Raw genomic sequence first — 23,678 nt, 5'->3', positions numbered from 1 at the left:
ATATTCAATTTTACTATGCACAATACAAGGTTAAAATAAGTAAAGGGATTTATAAAAAACTTTTAAAAATGTAACATAGTGTAATTAGAATCCAATACACATATAAATATTTCTTTTGACGGTGAGTATATTAGACCACTAGATAGTGTCGTGTGTTTTCGTGCCCACCTGAGGAAAACAGTAGATGAATGATGTGCCCCAAGCGAACGCCAGCATAACTTTCCCTCGTCGACGTGCGTCGTTCACCCTGAGTGGGTGCAGTACGGCAAAGTAGCGATCCAATGAGACACACACGAGGACATTGCTGCTTAGGTAGGGACCGAAAGCTCTTAGAAACAGGAATACTTTGCAGGCCACATTTCCGGCAATCCAGCGTCCCGTTAATCTCCAGCCAACCTGCAAGAGGATTTCTAGGATTAGGAAACGTTCCTTTTCTTGTCGAGGATTTTTTAATGATTACTCAGTCAAACGGCGTGATGTTCGTGCTTTTTCAACAATTCTCAATCGGTGTTTTATGTTTCCGAGTGGGTAATTGAGAAATTTAATTTTGTTCTCTTAATTTTCCATAAGCAAACTAATAAAAAGTTATTGGTATTTTTATTAGAGGCGTAAAAATTTTGATACGCATAGGAAAATGCATACGCATAAAGTGAGAAAATGTAAGTATTTTATATTTTTGAGATTAAATGAAATTGCATGCATAAAATTGACCTACATAATTATAATTAATATATTTTAAATTAACACAAAATACAATAAATATACTCAATACAGTATTTACGCTATTTTGATTACTACAACCAGTTAATTTATTGCAAATCGAATAATGTTAAATTTGTAAATTCAACTCGAAAACACCATTCATTTATGCGTCATCAATTGCAATTTAATTTAAAAACAGGTTACTTTATGGTGTATAAATAAATGTACTAAAAACAATTATATTTTGTGTTTTTAATCTGACAAAATTAAGTAATTTAGTGTATATACATATAAAATTCACCCTCATATGAATTTGTTAATCTAATTATACCCAAATTAGATTTCTCTTAAGCTTTTTATAATTTATAATGTATACGGATATGTCATATAAACAACCACAATAATATAAAAAATTGATAAACAAAATACAAGTAATAAAATATCAACACATTTATTTAAAAGGTCAACAATAAAACTTACTACTATGTTTCGGGTTCGATTTTGTGAAGCAATTGAGATATAAAATTTTATCCTGGTGGCTTTATTTTATTTCTTTTTCAAGAGACGGTTGCAACAAAATTTTTTGCCCGAAACAGTAGCGACTTACAAGGTAGAACTAAAAAACGTGTAAAAAATTACTCGTCAAGGATATAAAACCTTTAGATAATAAAACTAAGGTTAGTAAATCATTTATACAATATCTAAAGTTTGTATAGTGGTCCTAAAATGAATGGAACACAATTGATACGAATATAAAGAAGAGAAGTGTGGTTCTTATGTCGTAAAAGTTACCTATAAATCAGTCTAACAATATAATGTTATAAATTAAAAATTTTCGTTAATTTTAATTCAATAGACCACGATTTATGGATTCAAGCCTTATAAATAGTTTCAAAGCAAACTTTTAAGGTGTTCAGGATATGTTAAGTAACGTGAAAAATGATTTACGTTTAAAAGGTTTAAAGTTTAAGTTTGAAAATATTTCTTTCTTTAGAATAATTTTTATTCAACGAAATAGTAACTATTTTACTCAGCAATATTTTGCAAACCTTGTGCATGCAAAAATTCATGACAAGAAAAAGATTATAGATACATGGATCGTAAGTAAGCAATCATAACACGGAGAAATATCTAATCAATATTGTGTATAAGATAGAACTTTCCATTTAACATTTTAAAGGTTCCTTTAAATATTTAATATTACATAAAGTTATACGTTATCAGGAAGAAGCAGAAAGCCTCTTCTATTAACTAGAGAAGTTCGTGTTTGAATAAGTTTTTCATGAACTTGCTTAATTTATTGGCAGAAGGTAATTAATTACATTAATCGATTAGCTTCTTCATTTATTCAAATAAATCATGTACCAGAACCGTGAATTTATAAAGATTTATTATGATTTTACTTAAGACATTGAACATTTTTGAATATTTAAATATTTACAAATACATCTCAATTTCTCTGAATCAATTTCAAGAATAGAATAGTTCTTTTTACACTTGATTTTCTACTTTTAATACTGTTTGTCACACACTCAATTCAAAGGAGGATTCCCTAAATAAAGTAAATAAAGTTCCAGTTTTATTTAACTGTATTTCTTATTATTCCTATTTAAAATTATTTGTATATAATGAGAATTTTTTTATTTTTATTGTTTTTTCAAGTCATAAGAATTTAACGTACAACAAATTATAAGAACTAAAGTGAAAAAATAAATTTTCCTAATATGTTAAATCAATTAAATTATTAATCTTAATATACTGCAAGATTACTGCCCACAAAAATCATCATTAATTAGGCCAATTACTTGATTTTGTTGTTCCATCAAATTTCATCATAATGAGCTGCCTAAATCAGTTAATCCAACCATTGTCTATTAATGATAAATCCTTTGTATGAGGTAAATTAATACTTAAAATAGACTTGGTAATTGGTTTCGATCCAAATTAATCTCCAGTCAAAGAATCTATTTACTCAATAATTATAATCGTGAACACATACGCAATAGACATTGCATTTATAGATTTCATTTGTATGTAAATTGCCAACTTCTTTTATTTGTTCAAACTACCATCTATAAATGTGTTCAATTTATAGTTTTATGAACTAATTATAATACTATCAGAACAAGGTTTCCTTGCTACCCTCTAATATCTTGTTTAATTCAAATACTCCATCTCAAAATACATTAAAGTGTGATGAAATTAATTAATGTTTTAATTAAATTAAGATCTTCATGTCACGTATTAGAAAGCGGATGTAAGTGGTAAAGCGTATAAGTAATTTGTGACATATTCTAACCTAGAGAACAACCTTAAAAAAATAGAATTTTAATATATAAAATATTCTTTAAATATTTCAGTTTAGTACGTAAAAGACAATTAAAATGTTAAGCAATGTGTTATATAAAAACAAAAAAAAAGTTGTCTAGACATTTAAAAAATGTAATAAATAAGATTACAGATTAATAGAAGACTTTTGACAAAAAAACCATGAGTCCAAGAGAATCTGGCTTATACAGATAAAATAAGTTAATCCACTGTGACACAAAATATTTATGTATTTTTCATGTTCTTTTTAAGGTGCATATGGTGGAAATTCACCTTTAATGCATTCAAAAGGATTGATATAAATTATATCTATAATAGCAACTAAGAAAAGCTATTTGTATCTACGATGGCCTCATAAATGTCACTTAAGTCGCTCATTTTGAGACAAGTATAAATTATTTACGTGGGAGCTATTTATTTAATTTTCCCTTAAATGCGAATCGATTACTTTCACATTGCAATAGAAGCGGAATTATTTATATAAACGTTGATAAACTAATTCATTTTTATGGAGATTTTATAAGATATTAGTTGGAATATACATTTGTCTCTGTAGTTTCAACTTTCGTTAAAAATACATTTAGTGCCACATTAATTAACATTCCATTTAAATTTAACTCTAGATATTGTTCGAAATATGAGATATAGTAATATACATTAATTTCTGTCTAGAATTACACATTTACTAATTATTCATGAAGTTTGTTGAAATATTTCTTCGTAATTCCACCAAACTCTCCATTACACTTTCATTAATATCAAGTTGACTGTAATAAAATTGATGAAAATCTAATGAAAATACGTATTAAGAATTTTTGATAAATATGTTATAGGTTGATTTATTAAAGTTTTATTCTCTACACGAAAAATATTTAACTCAGTTTCACAAAATTTACTTATATGTGGTTCCCCGTGCAATGTTTCCTTCTCTTATTTTATCTATATGAGATTTTATGAACGGGATATGTTTTTGGTGCATCTAGGTATACAAGATTTTATTCTGTTTAAGAACTTTTGTACGTTCATATCGCTTTTTATATTTTATTAAATGTGAAAACTTCAGGGAAAACAAATATATTGTTTTAGACTGAATTTTATCAAATATATTCGAAAATAAATGGTTTATATAAACGAGGAAGTTTATGTATCTTTTTGGTTAAATTTAAATACAATATTTTAGTAACGCCAATTTTTTCAGTATTTCCCCATAATAAATGTCTATGAATAAAGTTTTTGTGGTACTCATCTTTACAAATGGTCCTAGACGTTATTTACTTCTTGCCCTCAATTTCATCCGCATATTTAACATTAACCCTCAGACGCTTCTTTACATTTATCGGTTAAGAAACATTCTGAAATCCCATTTGTAAACGTAATATCTGATTCAATGATGAACTGTCTAGCAATCTATAAAGTTTGAAAGACATTTTATCGTGAGATGAACAACAAAGAAAATCGCCTGTGATTTGTCTGAAAACAATCAAGTTTTTCTACATCATAACAATTCCTTATATAAAAATAATATTAAATAAAAAGTTATTTTGAAATGAGAATCCTGTAATCATTACACATTAAATAAATAAATTATTTAAATGTTTACATCTATATACACATAATTTATTTTTGGCGAGATTAAAAAATTAAATAAATAAAATAAATTTAAAAATACAAAATTCTGTTTATATTTCATAAAATATGAAGTATTTTTGTATTAGTAATTCATTAACAAATATAAATAAACCATTTCAAAATGTTATATTCAATTTTGTAAAACTTTTTAACCGATCTTTTTAAAATACAAAATAAAGTTAACCGTAAAGTTCGCCTAAATTTATTTGATTGTATCAAAAACAATTAATTAACAGAAGTTTTAAACTACTTTCTGTCTCTATCAGTAAAGTTTTGTTAAGAGAGGAACTGAAAATTCCTATTGAAGTTAATTTCACCTTCAAAAATGTAATAGAAAGCAAAATCCCATTATTACTCTTCTAATCAATACAAGTTGTTATCGGAAATTATTTTCCGATAACAACTTGCTCTTATGGGCAAGTCTTTAAAAAGAGTTGGTTCACCAATATTTATAACAATTTTTTATTTTATTCCTCCTTAGACTTATCAAAAAGAAAAATTAATCACTGAAAAATTTACCATTTTGTCAAAAATGACATCGACGAATTAAAAAACAAGTTTGTCAGAGATGCTTTAATAAAATCTAGAATCTGTAAATTAAATAATTGATGCTTATTTTTTTTTTAATTATACAAAATCACATATAAATAATATGGGCATAAAGATAAAAAATCTAATATACACTTGTAAGTAGAAAACAAGTTTGTTTATGAAACACTTTGTGAACTATGTGTATAAGCAGATAACATTAATTATGTTTTGGAAGTTAAGAATTTTAATTAAAAGCAGTAAACAGTATTTTTTTATGTATACCTCAATTTACGTAAATATACAACCGTTAATAATTAAAATTATATGTAAAAAACAGGTTTGGTTTTACATCAAATTTACCTTAGAAAACTTGTTTTATACGTAAAACTTTCGCACAGCATTCGTTAAATTAAATATTTCCATAATGAAAGTACTTAAAAAAACTAACACAAATAAAAAAGTTAATTCAATTTTATTTCTCTCCCCGTTTGCAAAAGTCATTGGGTAAAATATAGATGTTCCCAATAAAAGATGAACGACCGAGAAAATAAATTGTAGGGTGTCATTAATATCCACAATTTGTATGAATTGCGTGAGGCGAATTTAAATGAAATACGGAGTGAAAGTATCCCGACGATTACAATAAGAGGTAAGAAGCTAGAAATCGACACAATTTATTACAAAATTAACATTTTTACTAATCTTTCATTGCTGAATTATAGATTCGTTTTTTTATTGTTCTAACAATTAATAATTTTAATTTGCAGCTTAATAAAAAACAATAATTTAATTGATATCATATTACCCTGAAATAAATACTTATATTCTTAATATATGTACGCTGTGACAACGAGAGTTAATAGAATTTTTTTCCAACAATTAATTAAATCTAGTAGATTTTTATATTCAATGTACAGCAAATAATTATGATTACTTTCGTGTCTGCTTTAATAAACTTTTGTCGGATCCCATCCCATAAAGGGACTGATAAATTAAAAAATCACCTTCAATTTTAATGAATTCCTGTAGATTTGTGTGAAATTTGAAATTGCAAAATGTAATGGCTTGCTTTTATTCGAAAAATGATTTTATTCTGGGTATTTTTTATTACATAAAATGAATGTGGCCTTTGTATCAAATATGAAAACATGGAATTTCAATGACTCATTTCAAAGTTTTTTGAAATATAAATTTCGTTGCCCAGTTGAATAGATTAAATCAAAAATATTGAACAATTATAGAGACATAGAGAATTTTATTATTAAAAACTTATGTTCTTTGTTTCTCTATAGTTTTAAAAATTTTAATTTTCATGTAATTCAATAGTTATAATGAAATAACAATATCTAATATTAAATTGTTAATTTATTCCGGATTTCACAATGAGGAATGTTGTTTTAATTAACGCAATATTCATGTCGAATATTATTAGCATTATAAGAGTAAATGAAGCTGTCATGTCAAAAAGCCATTTTACGGCAATAAACATGTCAAATATGAAATACTCATGTACTCTCTGATGCAAAAATAAATTAGGAAGCTTGTGTTTATTAACTTAAATTTATTGATTTGTTTTTACTTGCAATACTAAGAAAAGATATAAAAATTAATGACAATTTCAATTAGTTAATTAACATTTTCATAATATTCAAAATGAGCAATCATTTACTTACTAAAAATCTTTTAATTAAAATAGTAAATCATTGGTATGAAATATATTAATTGGTTTAATATTCCAACACAGTTTCAAAAATTAAATGGAAATTCATTAAAGAAGGAACAAAAACAATAAATGTGTTTTTATGTAAGAAATAAATTGACGAGATTTAGGTATTGTGCCTACCGACCAACATACAAAGGACACGAAATATAAAATGAATTTTACGATTCTCCTGGGAAAATAATAATTTGTAGAACTCCAGTTGGGTTTGCCTTATTAATTTAATCAACTTGAAATTAAATAATACTTTTTTGTTGAGAAATTTTATTTGCCCACATCATAAAAAACACTACTTGTAATACGTAATTACTTATTTAAATTTTTAAAATGTACATCAATCCCCTTTTTCAATTTCCACAGTACATTATCTACTACTTGTTTAAACTAACAATAACAAAAAAAAAACTCTTAGTTAAAAATGGGGTCCACTTTAGTATGTCGGGTAAAAGCCTCAAGCAATTTATTAACTTTAACATATTCTCAAGTCTGCAAATGTTTTGAGTTTCATGATTATCAATCACATGTCCTTTTGAATTGCATTCTGACATGAAATAAACTACAATTTCTTAACTTACAAAATGGTCGGTAAAACACTACTTTGAATAGGTATTTTTCCACTTGCATTGAATTTCAGCGGAACAATAAAAATTTTAAAAACACCGTATAAACAATTTTTTATTTTTATAGGAAAACATACAATGCAGAAGTCGATAAACGGTGTAACAAATAAACTGAATTTATTTTTTATTGTTAGCCCTTTTCAAAATGTTATTTACGAAGTCTTTTACTATTTGTACCTCGTATTTTAAATTATACTTAAAATATTAATTTTTGATATTTTTAGATTTCTTAAAAATTCTTCAAATATAACTTTGCGAAACACTTTTAAGATTTTTATATTTAATATTATAAATTGTTATAATCTTAATTTTGAGTTTGTTTTTCTGTTTAAAATCAAAGAGTTATCGTATATGTTTTTAGGACGTACTTACTTCTTACTTCTAAATTGGTTCAAGCCAAGCTATCCTAGATCGAGTTTCTACTTACAGTACCATGGGAGGTACTGTATTGAAAACTCTGCATTACTATGTGTATCCAATGAATACTGAGTGTGTTTATAGTTCGAAACGTGCTTATTATTGAGACTGTTTATAAATGAATAAATAATAGTAATAATAATCCTTTTTACAAGAAATATTTTATTTAATCAATACGTTTTATATTACTCAACATAATTAAATTTCACAGCTCGTTTTTGCTTTAAGTTAATATAGAATAATGAAGTTAAAACAAATTATCTGGAAAATTGACTTAAGGAAAGTGTATTATTTTACAAGATTGGCCGAAAACAAAGAAATTTGAAGTTCTATAGTATTAGAAAACGATTTATTATCAAGTTCAATCAAACTTTGTAAAAAACTGCGGGTTCCCTTTCACTTAATTTTCCTTCTCTCTTTAAACATTTTAATGAATATTATAATTAATAAAGATTATGTTGACAAGCACTGTTATTTAATGAACAAGTTTATAACGAAAGATATTTTAGCAACACGGCGAGTTAATAACGAACGCAATAATTTCCTTACAAAGTTCATTTCACTTTACTCAATAAAAACGCAATTAAAATTTTCCTTAAAAAAATAATTACACACGTGTAACCTGGAAAAAAGTAATTTTGGGGAGAAACAATTGGTAACAAATACATGGAAAATAAGCACATTTTTTTCATTATATGAAGGCAAAAATAATGTTCCATTTATATAGGCGTATCCCTGAGACATTCTGAAATGAAGAAGTATGTGCCAAAGGATAATTACATTCCATAAGTGATAAACGAAAGCTTACAAAAAATACGATGAAATAACTCCTTCCAAATTATGGCATATTTCAAGATGATTGAATAAAATTCATTAAAAAAACGGCTATTAACAAGAAAAAATAACCACCGGTAATATTAGCCTTCATTTCGAGAACCTGAAAATTATTTTTCTAATATTTAGACAGTTATTTTTTTTGTATAAGAATATGGTGTATCATCCACCATAATAAAACCTCATAATATACTATTAATTTACTGATTTTACTTAAACTGATTTGAGGATGATTAAGATTAGTGACAGTTCATGCATCGGTCTCCTACTCATACAGGTTCAGGGTATATCACATCAATAAAGGAACAGCTACATAAATGAATGAAAAATTAAAATGAGCATGAATGACATCTGATATCACAGATAATTTGAACATTGCGCACAAACCAAGGCCATTAGAAACAGAACGTTATCAATTCTTTCATGTTTAGCAAGTTGAGTCAGCATGTATATCCCCAAACAGAGGAGTCATGTGCCTTTTTGGCTTTGTCTAAATAATTCTGCACTTAATGGAGAGGTTGGTGGAGCTATTTCTACATAATAACAGATATAATTTCCTGATGACATTCTTCACTTATTGACAAACAAGCTTTCAATATCAACGTCTTCGCCGACATAACTTACTTCATCCGAAATATTCAGTATACGTAGTAATTATCACGTTTCATTTGATGACTTGATTTGAACCGAACACGCATACACATTGCATGATTTATTACAAGAAACTAATTGATAAAATAGGAAATATATAACATATCGCTGATCTAATTTGTTTCTGTAGCAAACCACTAACTCATTACATTACTTTGAGCTTTCTCAAAAATTTACAGCAGAGTTATTTACCTTGAGCGAACAACTTTCTTTAATCATTAAAGAGCAAGATCCAAAGCATGTTTCAATCATTTTAAATTGAAATATGTCATCCTATAAATATATAGGATAAATATATCGGTCCTATTTGAAAGTGCACTATGCACACATACACTCTGGTGAGCGTTACATTCGATCACGATAAATAGAATCATGTATGTGAAATATTGTGCTTCTGTTTCGATATACGCACAAATAAAATGAATGAAAATAACAAATTGCTCATTAGGTTTTAGAAGTCAGTAACGGAAACGGTCGAATTGGAGTCTTTGATAGAATTATACAATAAATAAATTACGACAACTGAGTAAGATAAAAAATATTATTTATTCCTATTTATAGTTTTTATGCATTTTAAACTCAGATACCAGATATTTTTTATGTTTTGTAACATATAATACGAGCAATATGTTTATATCAACTAATTAAAATAGAATTGTTAAAATTATCTATGGAGTGAATTATCCTGCAATTTATATTTGTTATTGTTTAAGCTTATCATTGTTTATTTTGTTTTAATTTTAATTTAAACTTTATTGCAAATTAAATGAAGTCGTGAAGCATCCTCTAATTTGAATAATCGTGACGCATGTAATTATTTTGCCATATTATAATGCATTTAACTAATAATAAATAATTACCCAAACAATTATAATTAATTAATGTATTAAAACAAAAATTCATTATACAATAATAATTATTTTACACTATCACTTATATTTACTATATTATTTACAATTTAATTAATTTAACCTATTGATGATAATAATGATATTTTGGAAGAAATGGAGTATAAAAATTCAATATAATTAGCGATTATTTTTTCCTTTTCGATATACGCTTGTCATTGTTTTTAATTAAAAATACTAAATTTCAATATATTTCATATTCAGTTTGTAAACCGATACAAAATTGAGATTTCCTATAATTTCGATTACATGGATACGATATTTAAATAATATCTGTTTCCTGAAAAACAAATTTCCAATATAACAACAAGTTCATTGAAGTAGATATTTCAAATTACTACGCTATATAAAGAGAATGTTTTTAATGAATTTTTGAAGCATTTCAAAGACCCGTTTACAACTTTTTGGGACAATACAAAACGTCCCAATACGTAGAAAAGAGCAACGCACTGCTACAAAATACAACGCAATTGGTTTATCCGGGTCACAATTTTTAAATCAATTCTCATTATTCTAACACATTAAATTTAATTTAAGCAGTATAGTAGCAGTATGTACAATTAATGGTTTTTGTGTCAAAAATAATGAAAAGAAGAAAATCATTCTTGTCACAACTATAATATAATAAAAAAGAAGCATTTAGTTGTGTATCACAAAACATTCAGTTCACAAATAGTAGAAAAAAGTTTGTCAATGGGCAAATTGCTCAAAGATTGATCATTCATCACAATACGGTTAAGTTGAATTCAACGACGCAATGAAATGATTTCTGATGAAACTAGACCTGAAGAACACGACCAAGGTCGACAAGAAAGGTACGTGCTCCAAATAGTTATAGGAAATAGGTATATTATTGTTAACAGCCTTAGGAGTCATTATCAGGCTACATACCACCAACTATTTTCTTATGCAACTATCATCATTGTTGCTAATTGATTACGATCTAGAAGACTTTTAAGAGTGTCTAGTCTATTACACAAAACATCAAGGTTGGAATAGGGCTTTTGCCTCAATCAGTCGAATTCGATTCTAGAGAGGAAGAGGTCCACAACATCCCACAGCCTTGCCTTTATTCCAGTGAAGTGGTTCCATATATGACCAGTCATGTTCGGGGGTGGAATCATGTATGGAAGAAGAACTTCTTCAGTAAATATTCACAAAGTCACAAAGACTGAACAAATTTACATATATCTTATAATTGACTTATTGTAGGTACAACAAATACGGGAACAGATGATCACAATTCCGTATTTAAGGACGACAATGTTCGGCCACATCGATCGTAAGCGGTTCGGGACTTTCTTAAAGACGATGAAATTGAAAGAATTGAGTGACCATCGCTTTCCCAATTGAGTATGTATGGAATTATTTACCTTGATTAATTCGGGGTCGTTTAAATCCTCCCATGACTATTTTACACATACTACAGGTTGCAGTTGAAGAATAGAGTTATATCACTCAAGGATTTATTGATCTTCTAATAAGAGGCATGAAAATGCTTTATTTCAAAGCAGAGCTAGAAATACGAAGTTCTAAAGTAAATTGTTAACTTATATTGTTGTTATCGTTTTTGATAATAAAGTTAGTTGATGGTGAAGGCATTTTATTTCGTTCTTTACAGATGTGAAAATATTTTAATAATAGGTATAGTATAATAAAAACAAACTTTTATTAATTTTAAATAAAAATATAGGCAATCAAATGAGACAATTAAGAATCGTTTTGACTTCAGTTATTTAGTTTTCCTCTTAGAAAATCTAAGTAAACAATAAACAAAGTAAAAATTTTCATTAATACGTCAAGAAAAACGTCAAAGCTTTAGAGATAATCAGATGATGGCTGACTATCGTCAGTTTTTTATATAAAGATCATATTGATAAACATAGTTTAGTAAGAAATTTAAATATTTATTTATTTTCCTTTCCTTTTTCCTTAATCGATCTCGGCCCACAAGTTGAAAAGTTTGTAAGTGAATAAACTAATCTAAAATAGTAAAAAATTGCTTGAAATGTAAACTTTTTACAGCCGAAATGGAAACATATTGAGTACTGTTAAAAGCTTATTGAGTTTCAAAAGAAATATTATTTTCGACAGGAAGTTTATTTTGGACGAAAAACCGAAAAACGGAAATTTACCATTACCTAGATGAATAGACCAAGTGAAAAGAAAATTGAATAATAATTTCATATGGCGTATATTTTTATGTAAACTGATGATAATTGATATTCCAATAATTTTTATCCTAACAAGGGGAGGCACAAACATTAATTTTCGATTTAAACTGACAATATTAGTTATACGTATATTTTAATTCAATGAGCGTATTAAATTTTAAAAATAATTTTAGAGTGTGTAATTAATTTTAATTTTAGTTAATATAATGATTAAACACTGTTTTTAATCCTCACATAAAATCCGTCAAAATTAATTTCTCATTTCGCCATTACTTTTTTTGCTTGCTTCAGTTAAGAGAAACTAAACAAATTTACAATTTAATTTGCATTTTAAGTTAGTCCTTTGGTTGGTTTCCATTGTGGTCGCACTTAATAGTCGTTCTTAAAAGCTTTCCAACAAAACCCTAACGATATTAATTTAACTTTACAATTTGTAAAACTGAAAATCAATTCAATATTGTCTCACTTTTTATTAAAGGAAGCTTGTCATTTAACACCAAATTTTACTAATATATTGAGTGCTTGCATTTTTTCTATTATCTCTGTTCTCAATTATAACGAATAATTCTTTTTAAATACTAATTGCAAGGTTCTTTCTACCATTCGCATTTTTCTCTTTGAACTCCTGTTAGGACATAAATGTTTTCCGGAGAGATGCCTTAATGTGTTAAAAGTAAAATTCGATGTAAATGGAAAGTTCATTTCAACCGATTCCTTTTAAGGTAAAACGGAAAACTTTCAGGCTACAACTATTATACATACAATACAATAAACGTTCCAGAAAAAGTAATGTAATTTATATTTTTGGTTCATGATTTATTTGAATAATTTTTATTAAATTTTAAAACTTTTGTACTGAATTATTATTATTATTTAAAAGCTTTTCCATGCTTTATAGCTAAACTATTTATTTTTTTATCACGCTATGCCTAAATACTATTGCTATAATAATTCGTGCAAATTTTCTTCGCGAGTTCAAAAAATCAACTTAAAACAACAGAAATGGCACGAAGATACTGTTAGTTTAAAAGTGACAATAAATGAATTGAAAAAGAACATCGTTAAGGCTGATCCGAAACCTGTACCAACGAAGAAATTAAATTAATTAATGAAAGTTGGACAAATGGATAACGAATTAAGTGAGAATAACAAAAATATGAGTTTGACATTTACCTATTCTGTCTTTGCAAGCAATGCAAATAAAATTTTTATCGATCGTGTTCTTATATGTAACGAAAAATGTGTTGATCATGACAATTTTTGAGAGTCTTAATTATGGGTGGTAAACTTTGTTCAAGAATAACAACAACTATGGCATATGAAATTTTACACATTGATTGTTTACCAAAAGGCTAAACGATTAATGCAATTGTCGCGTCATCACAAATTGACCAAGTTCATGAAAAACTTATTCAAAACAAGCTCCTCTATCAATAGGAAAGCTTTTTCACGATAACGCGAGATAGTTTCAACTTGATAATTGGGAGTTCTAATTTATCCTTCTTATGGATCATATACTTTTCGATATAACTATTATTTATTTTTGTACTTATATCATATTTTAAATATTGTTTGACGTTGAAAACATAAATTATTTTTTCAGGTACTTAATATTTCATTAAAAAAACTATTTTATAAAATGGCATGGTTTGAAAGAGTTATTTACACTTAATCACTGACCTATGTTAATGTAACATCCTTAAAAGAAAATTATATTGCCCCTTATTATTTCTGAAAAATCATTGAAACTAAAACAACTTAGCAAACTGTCAAGCACAACAAACAAATTTGACAAATAGTCAAATCTTGGTAAACATAATATTACAGAAAATGTTTGTTAATTATATTGTTCAACTCAAATAAACTGCATGAGTTACCACACTTGCTTCTACCGCAGGCATTTCTAATTTCAAGTGCATTATTGTAATTTGCCTTAGAAATTGTTTGCAGTTATTTTTATTTATTTTAGTACATATTAATAAAATAAGGGTATTATTTAGATGTAGTGTATTGCAACGCTAATTACTCTACGTATAAAGCTAATGTACTTTTAATTAATTAATTGAATGTACCATAACAAACATTTCGAAAATAAATGATTGGGGTTTAGTACCTACGTTGGCCTTCCGTTAATCTATTGTCTAAATGTTAACGATCTCAGCGTCAACATCATGTGGTAGTGTATATGGCCTAGTTTCTCACATAGACATATAAAGAATATTAAAAATTCAATTTCTAACCAGCCATAAAATATTTACTTCATATAAAATGAGGAACTTTATAATTAATTCATCATCATCATTAAGTTTAACTATTAACTTGAGATTTATGAATTATCCAGCATATTAAGAAGTTGAAATTTTTCTCTCGAAACACACAGTATTGTAAATGAAACGTAAATGTTACTTTTAAAACAAGAGCCTATATAAAAACAATGAATAATCAAAATTTCGTTGCCCAAATTAAGTTATCATACCTCATTATAAGAATATTGAAATGTCGCTTCTTGTACCGGTTCACTGTTCAATTTAGGCTCATGAACTCATGAAAATTTTTAATCAAAAGAAAAGAGAGCATCCATATTTAATATAGATGGATCATTAGTTGAGACATTTCTCCTTGTAATTTTTTTTAGGATTCTTTATTAAATTAATCATACTTTTATTTGGATTGTTATATTATTAATACATAATTTATCATCTATGATCTGTGTGATTATCAAATAATAAAATTCAAAATAAATATTTTGTTTATCTTGGGTTCAAATTAATTAGTTTGGGCTACGCGGTCTTTAATACATGGAATAACACTTAGTTGCCATTTGTAATCTAATATAGGTCCCCATTTTATATCTGGCACACCTGTACCATTTAACGTAATTAATTCAAGTTTTAGAAACATTGTATTTGTAATGCTATACTGCTGTGTATCGTTAATTTATACCATATGAAATTCTGTTTATAAAATTCTGTGAATTTACTGCTTCGTAATCGCTTTAAAAACGTGTTGGTTATTTCAATGCTATTATTAGTTTAACTTTTAATTAGTTAAATAAATACACTGAACGTGGAAATGGATAATATATACAATGACATTATATTAAAATTATATTATTAAAATTAGTTTTAATAAACAAGGATATCCTTCATAAATTAAACAAAATTCTATCAACAACAGAATTTTTAAAACAATAATAAAACTAACATCACCAAATTACTTAAAAAAATTAATGAAACAAAATTAATTAATATTAAAGAAGCAGAATATTAAGCGGTACATTTTTACAATCAGTATTTGGTCAGTGCCCTTTTCTCTACGAATACCTTTCACCATCCATGGCATTCCCAAATCAATATATATTAAAAAATATAGTAGGCCCCAAAAAGATTTACATAGTTGTTCTTATAAAAATAATACTTTTAAACTGATTACTTTTAGAAATACAACAAAATACCAAAATAATATATTAAATATAATTATACTATGTAATATTTAACGAGTAATAGAAAAAAACTAATGCTTATAAAACAAACAATAATTTGGACATAGTAAAAGTATAAGATGTATGACCATTACGAGTAAAGTAAATAAATATTGCCTATGAGGATGATCTCAAGTACCAAGTTCATTGAGTACTTGATACTTTTACTTCGAGTAACGAATCCTTTGTGCTCGAAATATTCCATTACTCCAGATCTAATGTGCGATTTCATGTAGCAGAAATAATCAGAAAAAAGTCGTGTCATGTGGCCGTAACCCATCAACCACCACGAAGTCGTATACTAGCATTACCAGTTTGCCAATAACGATTCCTTTCGGGGTTTATTACTCTTTGAGAGACACGTGTCTTGAATACCATGTTTCAAAATTGCAATTATAGCGGCAAAGTCTTCAGAAGAAAGTTTTCTTTGAGGCATTTTAACATTAAACAACACATAAATTAAGAATGCCTCAAATAATATAAACTCTCCCCCTGTTTTTTTTTTTTGACATAAAAATAAAGATATCGATTGTTGTTAATTTTGTTGTAGAGCTGCAAATATTTAAATAACATAGTGAACTAAACATATTGGAAATATTTTTAAATCTATTTAATTCAAATTATCCACTTCAAAAGTGGCGCTGCGTGTATAATACCATAATATGCCCACTCAGGTTTATACAAATAATTTCATTTGCTGCTAAAATAAACACTTACAATAACCAATTTCAAGTTATACTTCTCCTCTTGTATTTAATATCACATACTATAATTCACTTATTAATTTTAAAATAGGAAACACTCGGTTGCGTTTATAAAAAAGTCCATTACATATTTTTTAAACTGCCTTAAACAGTTCTAAAGCAGAGAGTAATATTATATTAAAATATTTTTTGTTGAAAAAAGATAACTTTATCACAAATTTAAATATGAATTTAATATGAATATTTCCAACGAGTCGAAAGTTCTTAATATTAACGATGCATTTATCACTTTATATTCCGATTTACCCTGAAACTTTTACCAGTATTTCATTATAATTTCATTTCACGAAGTGAATTTGTAAAAAGCTTTTTGTTAATATATATATATATATATATATATATATATATATATATATATTGCCCATATTCCACAAAAAAAAATTTCCAATATGAGCCAACATTTGGTATACTTGACCAATTGTTTCAGATAAATACAGTAATTTTTTGAATTATTCAATTTTAATTACTTAGATCCTTCATTAAAATGACATTTCTTTTCATTTTAAATGTCGTTTACCATAATGTGCCTGACATCTAGATAGATTTGTTCTAAACCACAGCGGTTAATCCAAACAAATGGCAAATTCATTTAGTAGTTTAAATATGCGTGTGGTTTATCCATATTTAAACTGTTACAACATGTAACCACGATAGTCGCCTTTATTCAAACCTCGGTAAATGATAATTAAACTTTGCTTGATATGGAACAGTATAAACTGGACCCTTCTTTAAGGCAATTACGTTTTGAATAAGACCTCTCATTAATGCTTCAGTTGGGACCATCATTTTACCGTCTGTTTCCAATTCGGTTAAGCTAGGTAATAGAACTGTAGGTTCTGAATTTGATTTAACTTATATCAATTTAGCATTTCTGCCCACATAATAAATTAGAGCGGCAGGAAATTGAAATAGATATATTTTAAAGATTATACCGCCGTTAGTCAGATATAAGAGATTCATTTTAAAGATAAAGTAGTCATTAATCTGTGTTCGTACGTATCCAATATTTACGCGGGATTTAGTATTCAATTACTGCAGTACGATGTACAACACATTATAACAGGTACACACAAGTGGATCTGTTGATAGAATAACTGGATCAAATATGAACAGCAAAAGGCTATTACCACATTACGTGAGCTGTTTATTAAACAACAAACATTAATTTATAAGTTAATTAAATATTCCCCAAACGAATTATAGGTCTAGACATAATTATGGACCTATTAGAGCTGAAAAACGAGTGATTTATGTAAATGTTCAGTAAAAAAGGATCGTAATCACTAAATTGATAATCACTTATATACTAATAAAATATTTTTAAAAATTAAATTGAAATATATGTGTTTGTTTATTATCTTAAGTTTTATAAACTACGATATCCATTAATCGTATTCTAATAATAATGGTGAGTTATTATTTAAATTCATTACTGAACAGTGCCATTATTTTATTTGTTTATTTATATTTATGTATTTACTAAAATATAATTTTATAAATTCGCAATAATTCCTAATTTACATGTTATCAATTTAAAATTTAAATTTATCTGTCAATTCCATTAATAATAAGTTCAGAGAAAAATTGTAAATCATATTTACATGATAAAATATCGTATCATATTGCCAATCAATAATTTTATTAAAGCTCCTTCGTATTATTCATATTTATCCAAAAAAGAAGTTGAACGAGTATTTTAAATCATACGAAACATTTAACAACAACAATTACATTGGGAAGGACATCTCTCATGAATACTTTCATTTAACACAACCCTAGTAAGTGGGCTACCCAATTTCTTTGATCGAATGAATGGGGTACATTTGCTTTTAATAATGTATTATAAAAGACTTTTTTACATGTTCACAAATGGCCGCTATTTTTAATTTTCTCTCAACACATTATTTCGTGTTGTATACATTTAAACGGTAGTGAAATATCCATTTAGAGTTTTTATTAGGTTATTTCAATTTCTATGAGAATTGGTACAGGGTGTTTTTGAATTATATTCAACTCGCTTTTGTGTATATTGAGGAAGACAAAGGCCATGAGACGATAAATATACCTAATCGGCCCCAGAAAGAGATCGGGCTCATAATTTCAGGGAATCTTAGTACCAATAAGATACTTCGATAGTGCGAGTTTCAGGTCTTTATCTAGAACCGCTTCTGAGTAAATCGAAAATACTCAAAATTCGGAAAAATTAATTTTCTCAGCGCTGTGTGAATCGATTGATCTAGATACCGGATATGTTTTAGGGGACGATGGTAGCTTTTCGGAAAAAAAATGAGAGCTATATCGATTCACAAGGACCTTAAAAAAATGAGTTTATTTTCTTAATTTCAATTTTTAACCGTCTTACGATTACGACACAATTATGAAACTATTTTTTTTGAATTCCTCGTCCAATTTTCAATAAATATATGTGCTTTTGGATTTTTTAAAATCGGTACGCCACATTGAAAAAAAAATAAAATCCATTTTTTTGCTCAAAATAATCTTAATAATTTTACTCTTGAACTGATATGATACGGAACTTATTTGATTACTGAGCTGTGAACACAACAGAAAAAATTAGATACATCATTTTTTTTAAGGTGCTACAGGACAAAACTACACAAAAAGTTTTTTTACCCACAGTGAAACATGGTGACAGTACCATTATGCTATGGAGGTGCTTCAATTCTTCTAGCCCTCTTAGACTGATTTATGATAGAGATATATTTTAAAACATTGTTTCCATATGATGACGAAATAATCATCTTAATAAATGTGTTTAAAAATAGGTAGATTGGTCAAAACACCAGTATTGATGTTTTGTCTTACCTGTCCCAATCTCACAACATCACAGCAATTCAAGCTTGAAGGAATATAAATAAAAAATATTTTTATAAAATGTTAATGTCAATTAAATTAAATAACAGAGATTTAATAATTTAATCTAGTTCAGTTCAGAAAAATATATGGAAAACTTTGCAGAATAAAAGTATAGTAGTTATAGTATTAAGTTGTGGCTAAAATATTCAACATTTTAAAAATTTGCTATAATAATGACCACTACTGTATGTAATGGGACCACCAAATTAACATATTTATATAACATTGGTATATGTATATAATTTCAAAGAAACATTTAACAATTTAAAAAATTATATTTTTTACATTTAATAACAAATTTAAAAGTTGTGGTTGACAGTATATCCAATCTGTAAATTGGTCTCACTAATCAGATACTTTTACCATTACAAGAAAGAGGAAAATAGGGTTAAAATTAATTTGATATGATAAAAAATGAGACCTACTTACAAAAATTGCTCAGAATTTACTTGATATATGTTGGAACAAAGTTGAGTATGCACATCTGTACCTATACTTAATCTCTGGATTTAAGTAAAGGTTGGATAGAATGAGGTCATTGGATTAATGACAAAGTGAAACATAATTTATGCCCTAACTCCGCAGTTAAACATTGTAGGTGTAATTTAAGAACAACCTGTATATCAAGTCATCTTCGACAATTTTTGGTTTTTATAAACCATCATCAAAGTGTCCAATTTATTTAATTGATTGAGGGATGGAATTTTTTTATACATGAATTTATCAAAGGCTCAAAAAATTCGTCAATAAAGTAGTTCTTTTGCTACTTTTTAATAATTTGTAAATAGCAAAAAATAAACCAATCGTAAACAAAAAATATATATTCATTTTTCAACTATTTGCATAAAGACAAACTTTCTACAAGTGGAAATACAGTAAACATTACGAGTTGAGCGAATACACTAAACGGAACGAGCTTTTGCTGGACATGTTTGTTCATACACGTGCTGCTCATTCTGTTTGTTCGGGTAAAAATGTTCTATTTTTATGATGTTTTAAGGAGGCATTTATTCATAATTATTCATTAAATATTAGTCGATAAAGTATCTTAGTAACAGTCAATTATTATTTTATCATAATGAATATGCAACCTATCAAGTATTTCTCACAAAAATTGATCAGTTAGTTGTTTGTTTCCGTTTCAACGTCGTTATAATTATGAAGGTACAAAGTGCTTTGTTGTCATTTTTGTTTTTGGTAAGTTGAGATTACCCATCTCCTACAACACTGGTTTTCATATTAAAATTAATTTCTCTTTTGCTTTATTTTAGGTCCTAGCAAGTTGCGTTGAAGGTAAATAATATTTCATTCCAAGAACAAATATTAAATACTCAACTTTTAGGCAAAAAAAACGACACCATCCCGGATCATATTATAAATTTGGCAGAAAATGTTGTAAAAGGCGTGAACATAACAATGGATAAGGGATTCGACGTTCTTCTTGAAACTATAATTTGGCCGGGATTGAAAGTTGTCGAGGGGGGCAATGCAGTCGTCAAAAGATTGGAAAATGCAGTTATACAAGGAATAAACGGCTTAAAAATATTTCCAAATTTGAACATAATTAAAAAATTACTACATGGTGCGCAAGATTGTGCAATTAAAGAGGGTAAAAATATACCGAAAAAAATTTTAAGAAATGTGGCGGGTTGCTTCAAAGGTAAATTAGACATTCTCGGAAATAATATTATTGGATTACTTGAAGAAGTCAAAGATCTGTTTTCCGTCGTGTATGGTTTGTTTGGGCTGCCGACAAAGAACGGTAATTTATTTTCTAAAGCCGCTGATGCCATGAAAATTCTACAAAAAATCCCAACCACCATCAATAGTGTATTAGAAAGTTTTACAAACATTATTTCCGGAGCGACTAGTATTCCGGCAGATGTGCCAATTTGTTTGACAGAAACTCTTACCGTTAAACCCGCACTTATTATAACAACATCTGTGATGAAGATTCTTCAGTGCACACTTGATAAACTTGCATAATTGTAATTGAAATAAAAAGTTTATGTGAATTTCATTTCGCAGTAGTTAATTATTTTTGACGCATTTGTTTCAATTATCCTAGACATCAGAGAATAAACAATTATTATATTAATAATATCACACGTTTTAAGAAAAACTTTCTACAGTTATGTACAATTTTTATATTAAATAATATCTTTGCTTCTTGAATATGCGTTTATCCAATAATTGAAAACATCGTGGGATTTAATATAACATTAACTTTACCAAAGAGTTTTAAAAAGAAATCTCTTGTTGAGCTCGTAAGAGCAAATATGGCACATATTTTTCAGTGGAATCTAGTTAAAATTTCAAAAGATTTTTGATAAGATATTTTTATCGCTACTTAGTTTACATTTGAAAGAAAAACTGTTAAAATACTTTTTTTACTATAAAATTACCTTGACTGAAATCCTTCAAAACGGCGACAAAGACAAAAATAAATCATATAATAAACCTCATAAAATATATTTTGACAATTTAATTTTAGAACTTATTACTAACAAACTCTAATCATAAATATGGAACAATATTTATAAGTTTTTTATTTTAATTTATAATAATACATATGACAAAAACATAAAAGTTAGTATGTTTTGCAAGTTTCAGAATTTGACAATGTAACTTCACTCAAACATCCTCAAGAGAATGAATCGAGATAAAGCCGATGGGAAATAAATACGAAAGTTGTTTAGTAAGGTCTCAAATATTAATATCAATTTCCCCTTGTTTAAGTAATTTTTATTGTCTTATTAAATATGCATAATATGTAGGGAGAATTTGCAGTGATTGTTATATATAGTACAAGAGTGTTTACGATATTATATATTTGATTATAATTATGAGTATATGAAACATTTATTGTCTCTGTAATTTTAAACATTTACAAAAATTATACATACACCTTCGCTAGTCCTGACACGCTTATTATTCTGGCACCTTGTGGATTTTACATCTATACTTCGGGCACGGAAATAATATAAACAAGAAACAAAGTTCTGTTTTGCTTGGGGTCATTACATTCAAGAGAAGTACTCCAATAAAATATGGTCCAATAAGTGAAAAAGATTCGGAAAATATCACCGAACTATACAATGTTATTGATACTACATTGACTTTGGAAGAATACGTGTTTGTATTTGATTTATTGAGGGAGAACTATTCAAAAAAGCACTAGCATTAATATGATTAAAAATGTAGAATCAGAGGACAACGTAAACATATATAAAGTTAAACATACAGATACTGTCCAAGCGTTCTTATTGACTATAAAATAGGCCGAAGAGGACAGTCTCCCCATGGGAGATTTGTAGCTTCTGAGAAGGGTCAAAGAAACCAATTGCTATACTAAATGGTTCAAACTAAAATAGACACAAATTTAAACAAAAGTCTTACAGACGTACTGCGAAGCATTACAGACTGGGAAAGAACCTTTTAATAAAATCCAAAACCACATCAAGTTTATTTGCCATGGGGATAACTTTTAATGCAAAAAGCATAGCAAAACATCAACCTCCTAAGTGAGGGTTTACTATGACAACGTAAATTGTAAAATATTTGTCAGTTTATTTCTACTAAAAGAAATGAAGTAATATATTTGCCAACAAGATAAGAGTACTTATTCAATAGTAGGTATATGAATACGAAATTACGTAATGCTTAAATTGGTGCACTAATTTTCAAGTTAAAAGGAAATAAATACACGTGGAGATTATGTAACTTAAACCGTGCATGCATTTGCAAGTAAAATTATTACACGTGTAACTGAACCGCTGGCAGTTCTTCATATAAAATCTTTTGGAGCAATTTTATTTTAATTTAAAATTTAAACATTAAAATAATAGAAACCAGCATTAATGGCAATTACCTAAAACACAATGCGAAAGAAACTCATTTACTAGGCACATTTAACAATAAGATTTAAAAGGCCGACATTAAAATTATATTCTCAATTAAGTTGGCTGAGTTTAAAAAAATGCTCTCGAATAAAAACAAAGGAATTCTTGAATAATTTATCAGGTCGTTTTAGTTAATTAAG

At 27.3% G+C, this 23,678-nt stretch overlaps 3 protein-coding genes across 3 annotated transcripts in view; 1 reads left to right on the top strand and 2 right to left on the bottom strand.

Annotated features, from left to right (window-relative positions):
- Positions 1–8,411, bottom strand: part of LOC109605622 (protein YIPF5) — a 459,086-nt gene extending 450,675 nt beyond the window's left edge. Inside the window, exon 1 of the mRNA XM_049964466.1 lies at positions 8,401–8,411. The gene's annotated coding sequence lies outside the window, so the exon portion shown is untranslated. The remainder of the gene's footprint in view (positions 1–8,400) is intronic.
- LOC109594915 (adipokinetic hormone/corazonin-related peptide receptor variant I-like) overlaps positions 1–23,678 on the bottom strand; it is a 66,179-nt gene that overhangs the window by 34,421 nt on the left and 8,080 nt on the right. Inside the window, exon 2 of the mRNA XM_049964654.1 lies at positions 169–396. Within this exon, the coding sequence (XP_049820611.1) occupies positions 169–396 (228 nt within the window). The remainder of the gene's footprint in view (positions 1–168; positions 397–23,678) is intronic.
- On the top strand, positions 20,751–21,656 carry LOC126264861 (uncharacterized). The gene is made up of 3 exons (XM_049964468.1): positions 20,751–20,833; positions 20,908–20,929; positions 20,979–21,656. The coding sequence occupies exons 1-3, from the start codon at positions 20,795–20,797 to the stop codon at positions 21,620–21,622; spliced, it is 705 nt and encodes a 234-aa protein (XP_049820425.1). The 5' UTR covers positions 20,751–20,794; the 3' UTR covers positions 21,623–21,656.

This window comes from Aethina tumida, chromosome 3 (genome assembly GCF_024364675.1).
Source record: "Aethina tumida isolate Nest 87 chromosome 3, icAetTumi1.1, whole genome shotgun sequence".
NCBI lineage: Eukaryota > Metazoa > Arthropoda > Insecta > Coleoptera > Nitidulidae > Aethina > Aethina tumida.
The sequence above is the reverse complement of the archived record's forward strand: the minus strand, read 5'-3'. Positions and strand labels throughout refer to the sequence as shown.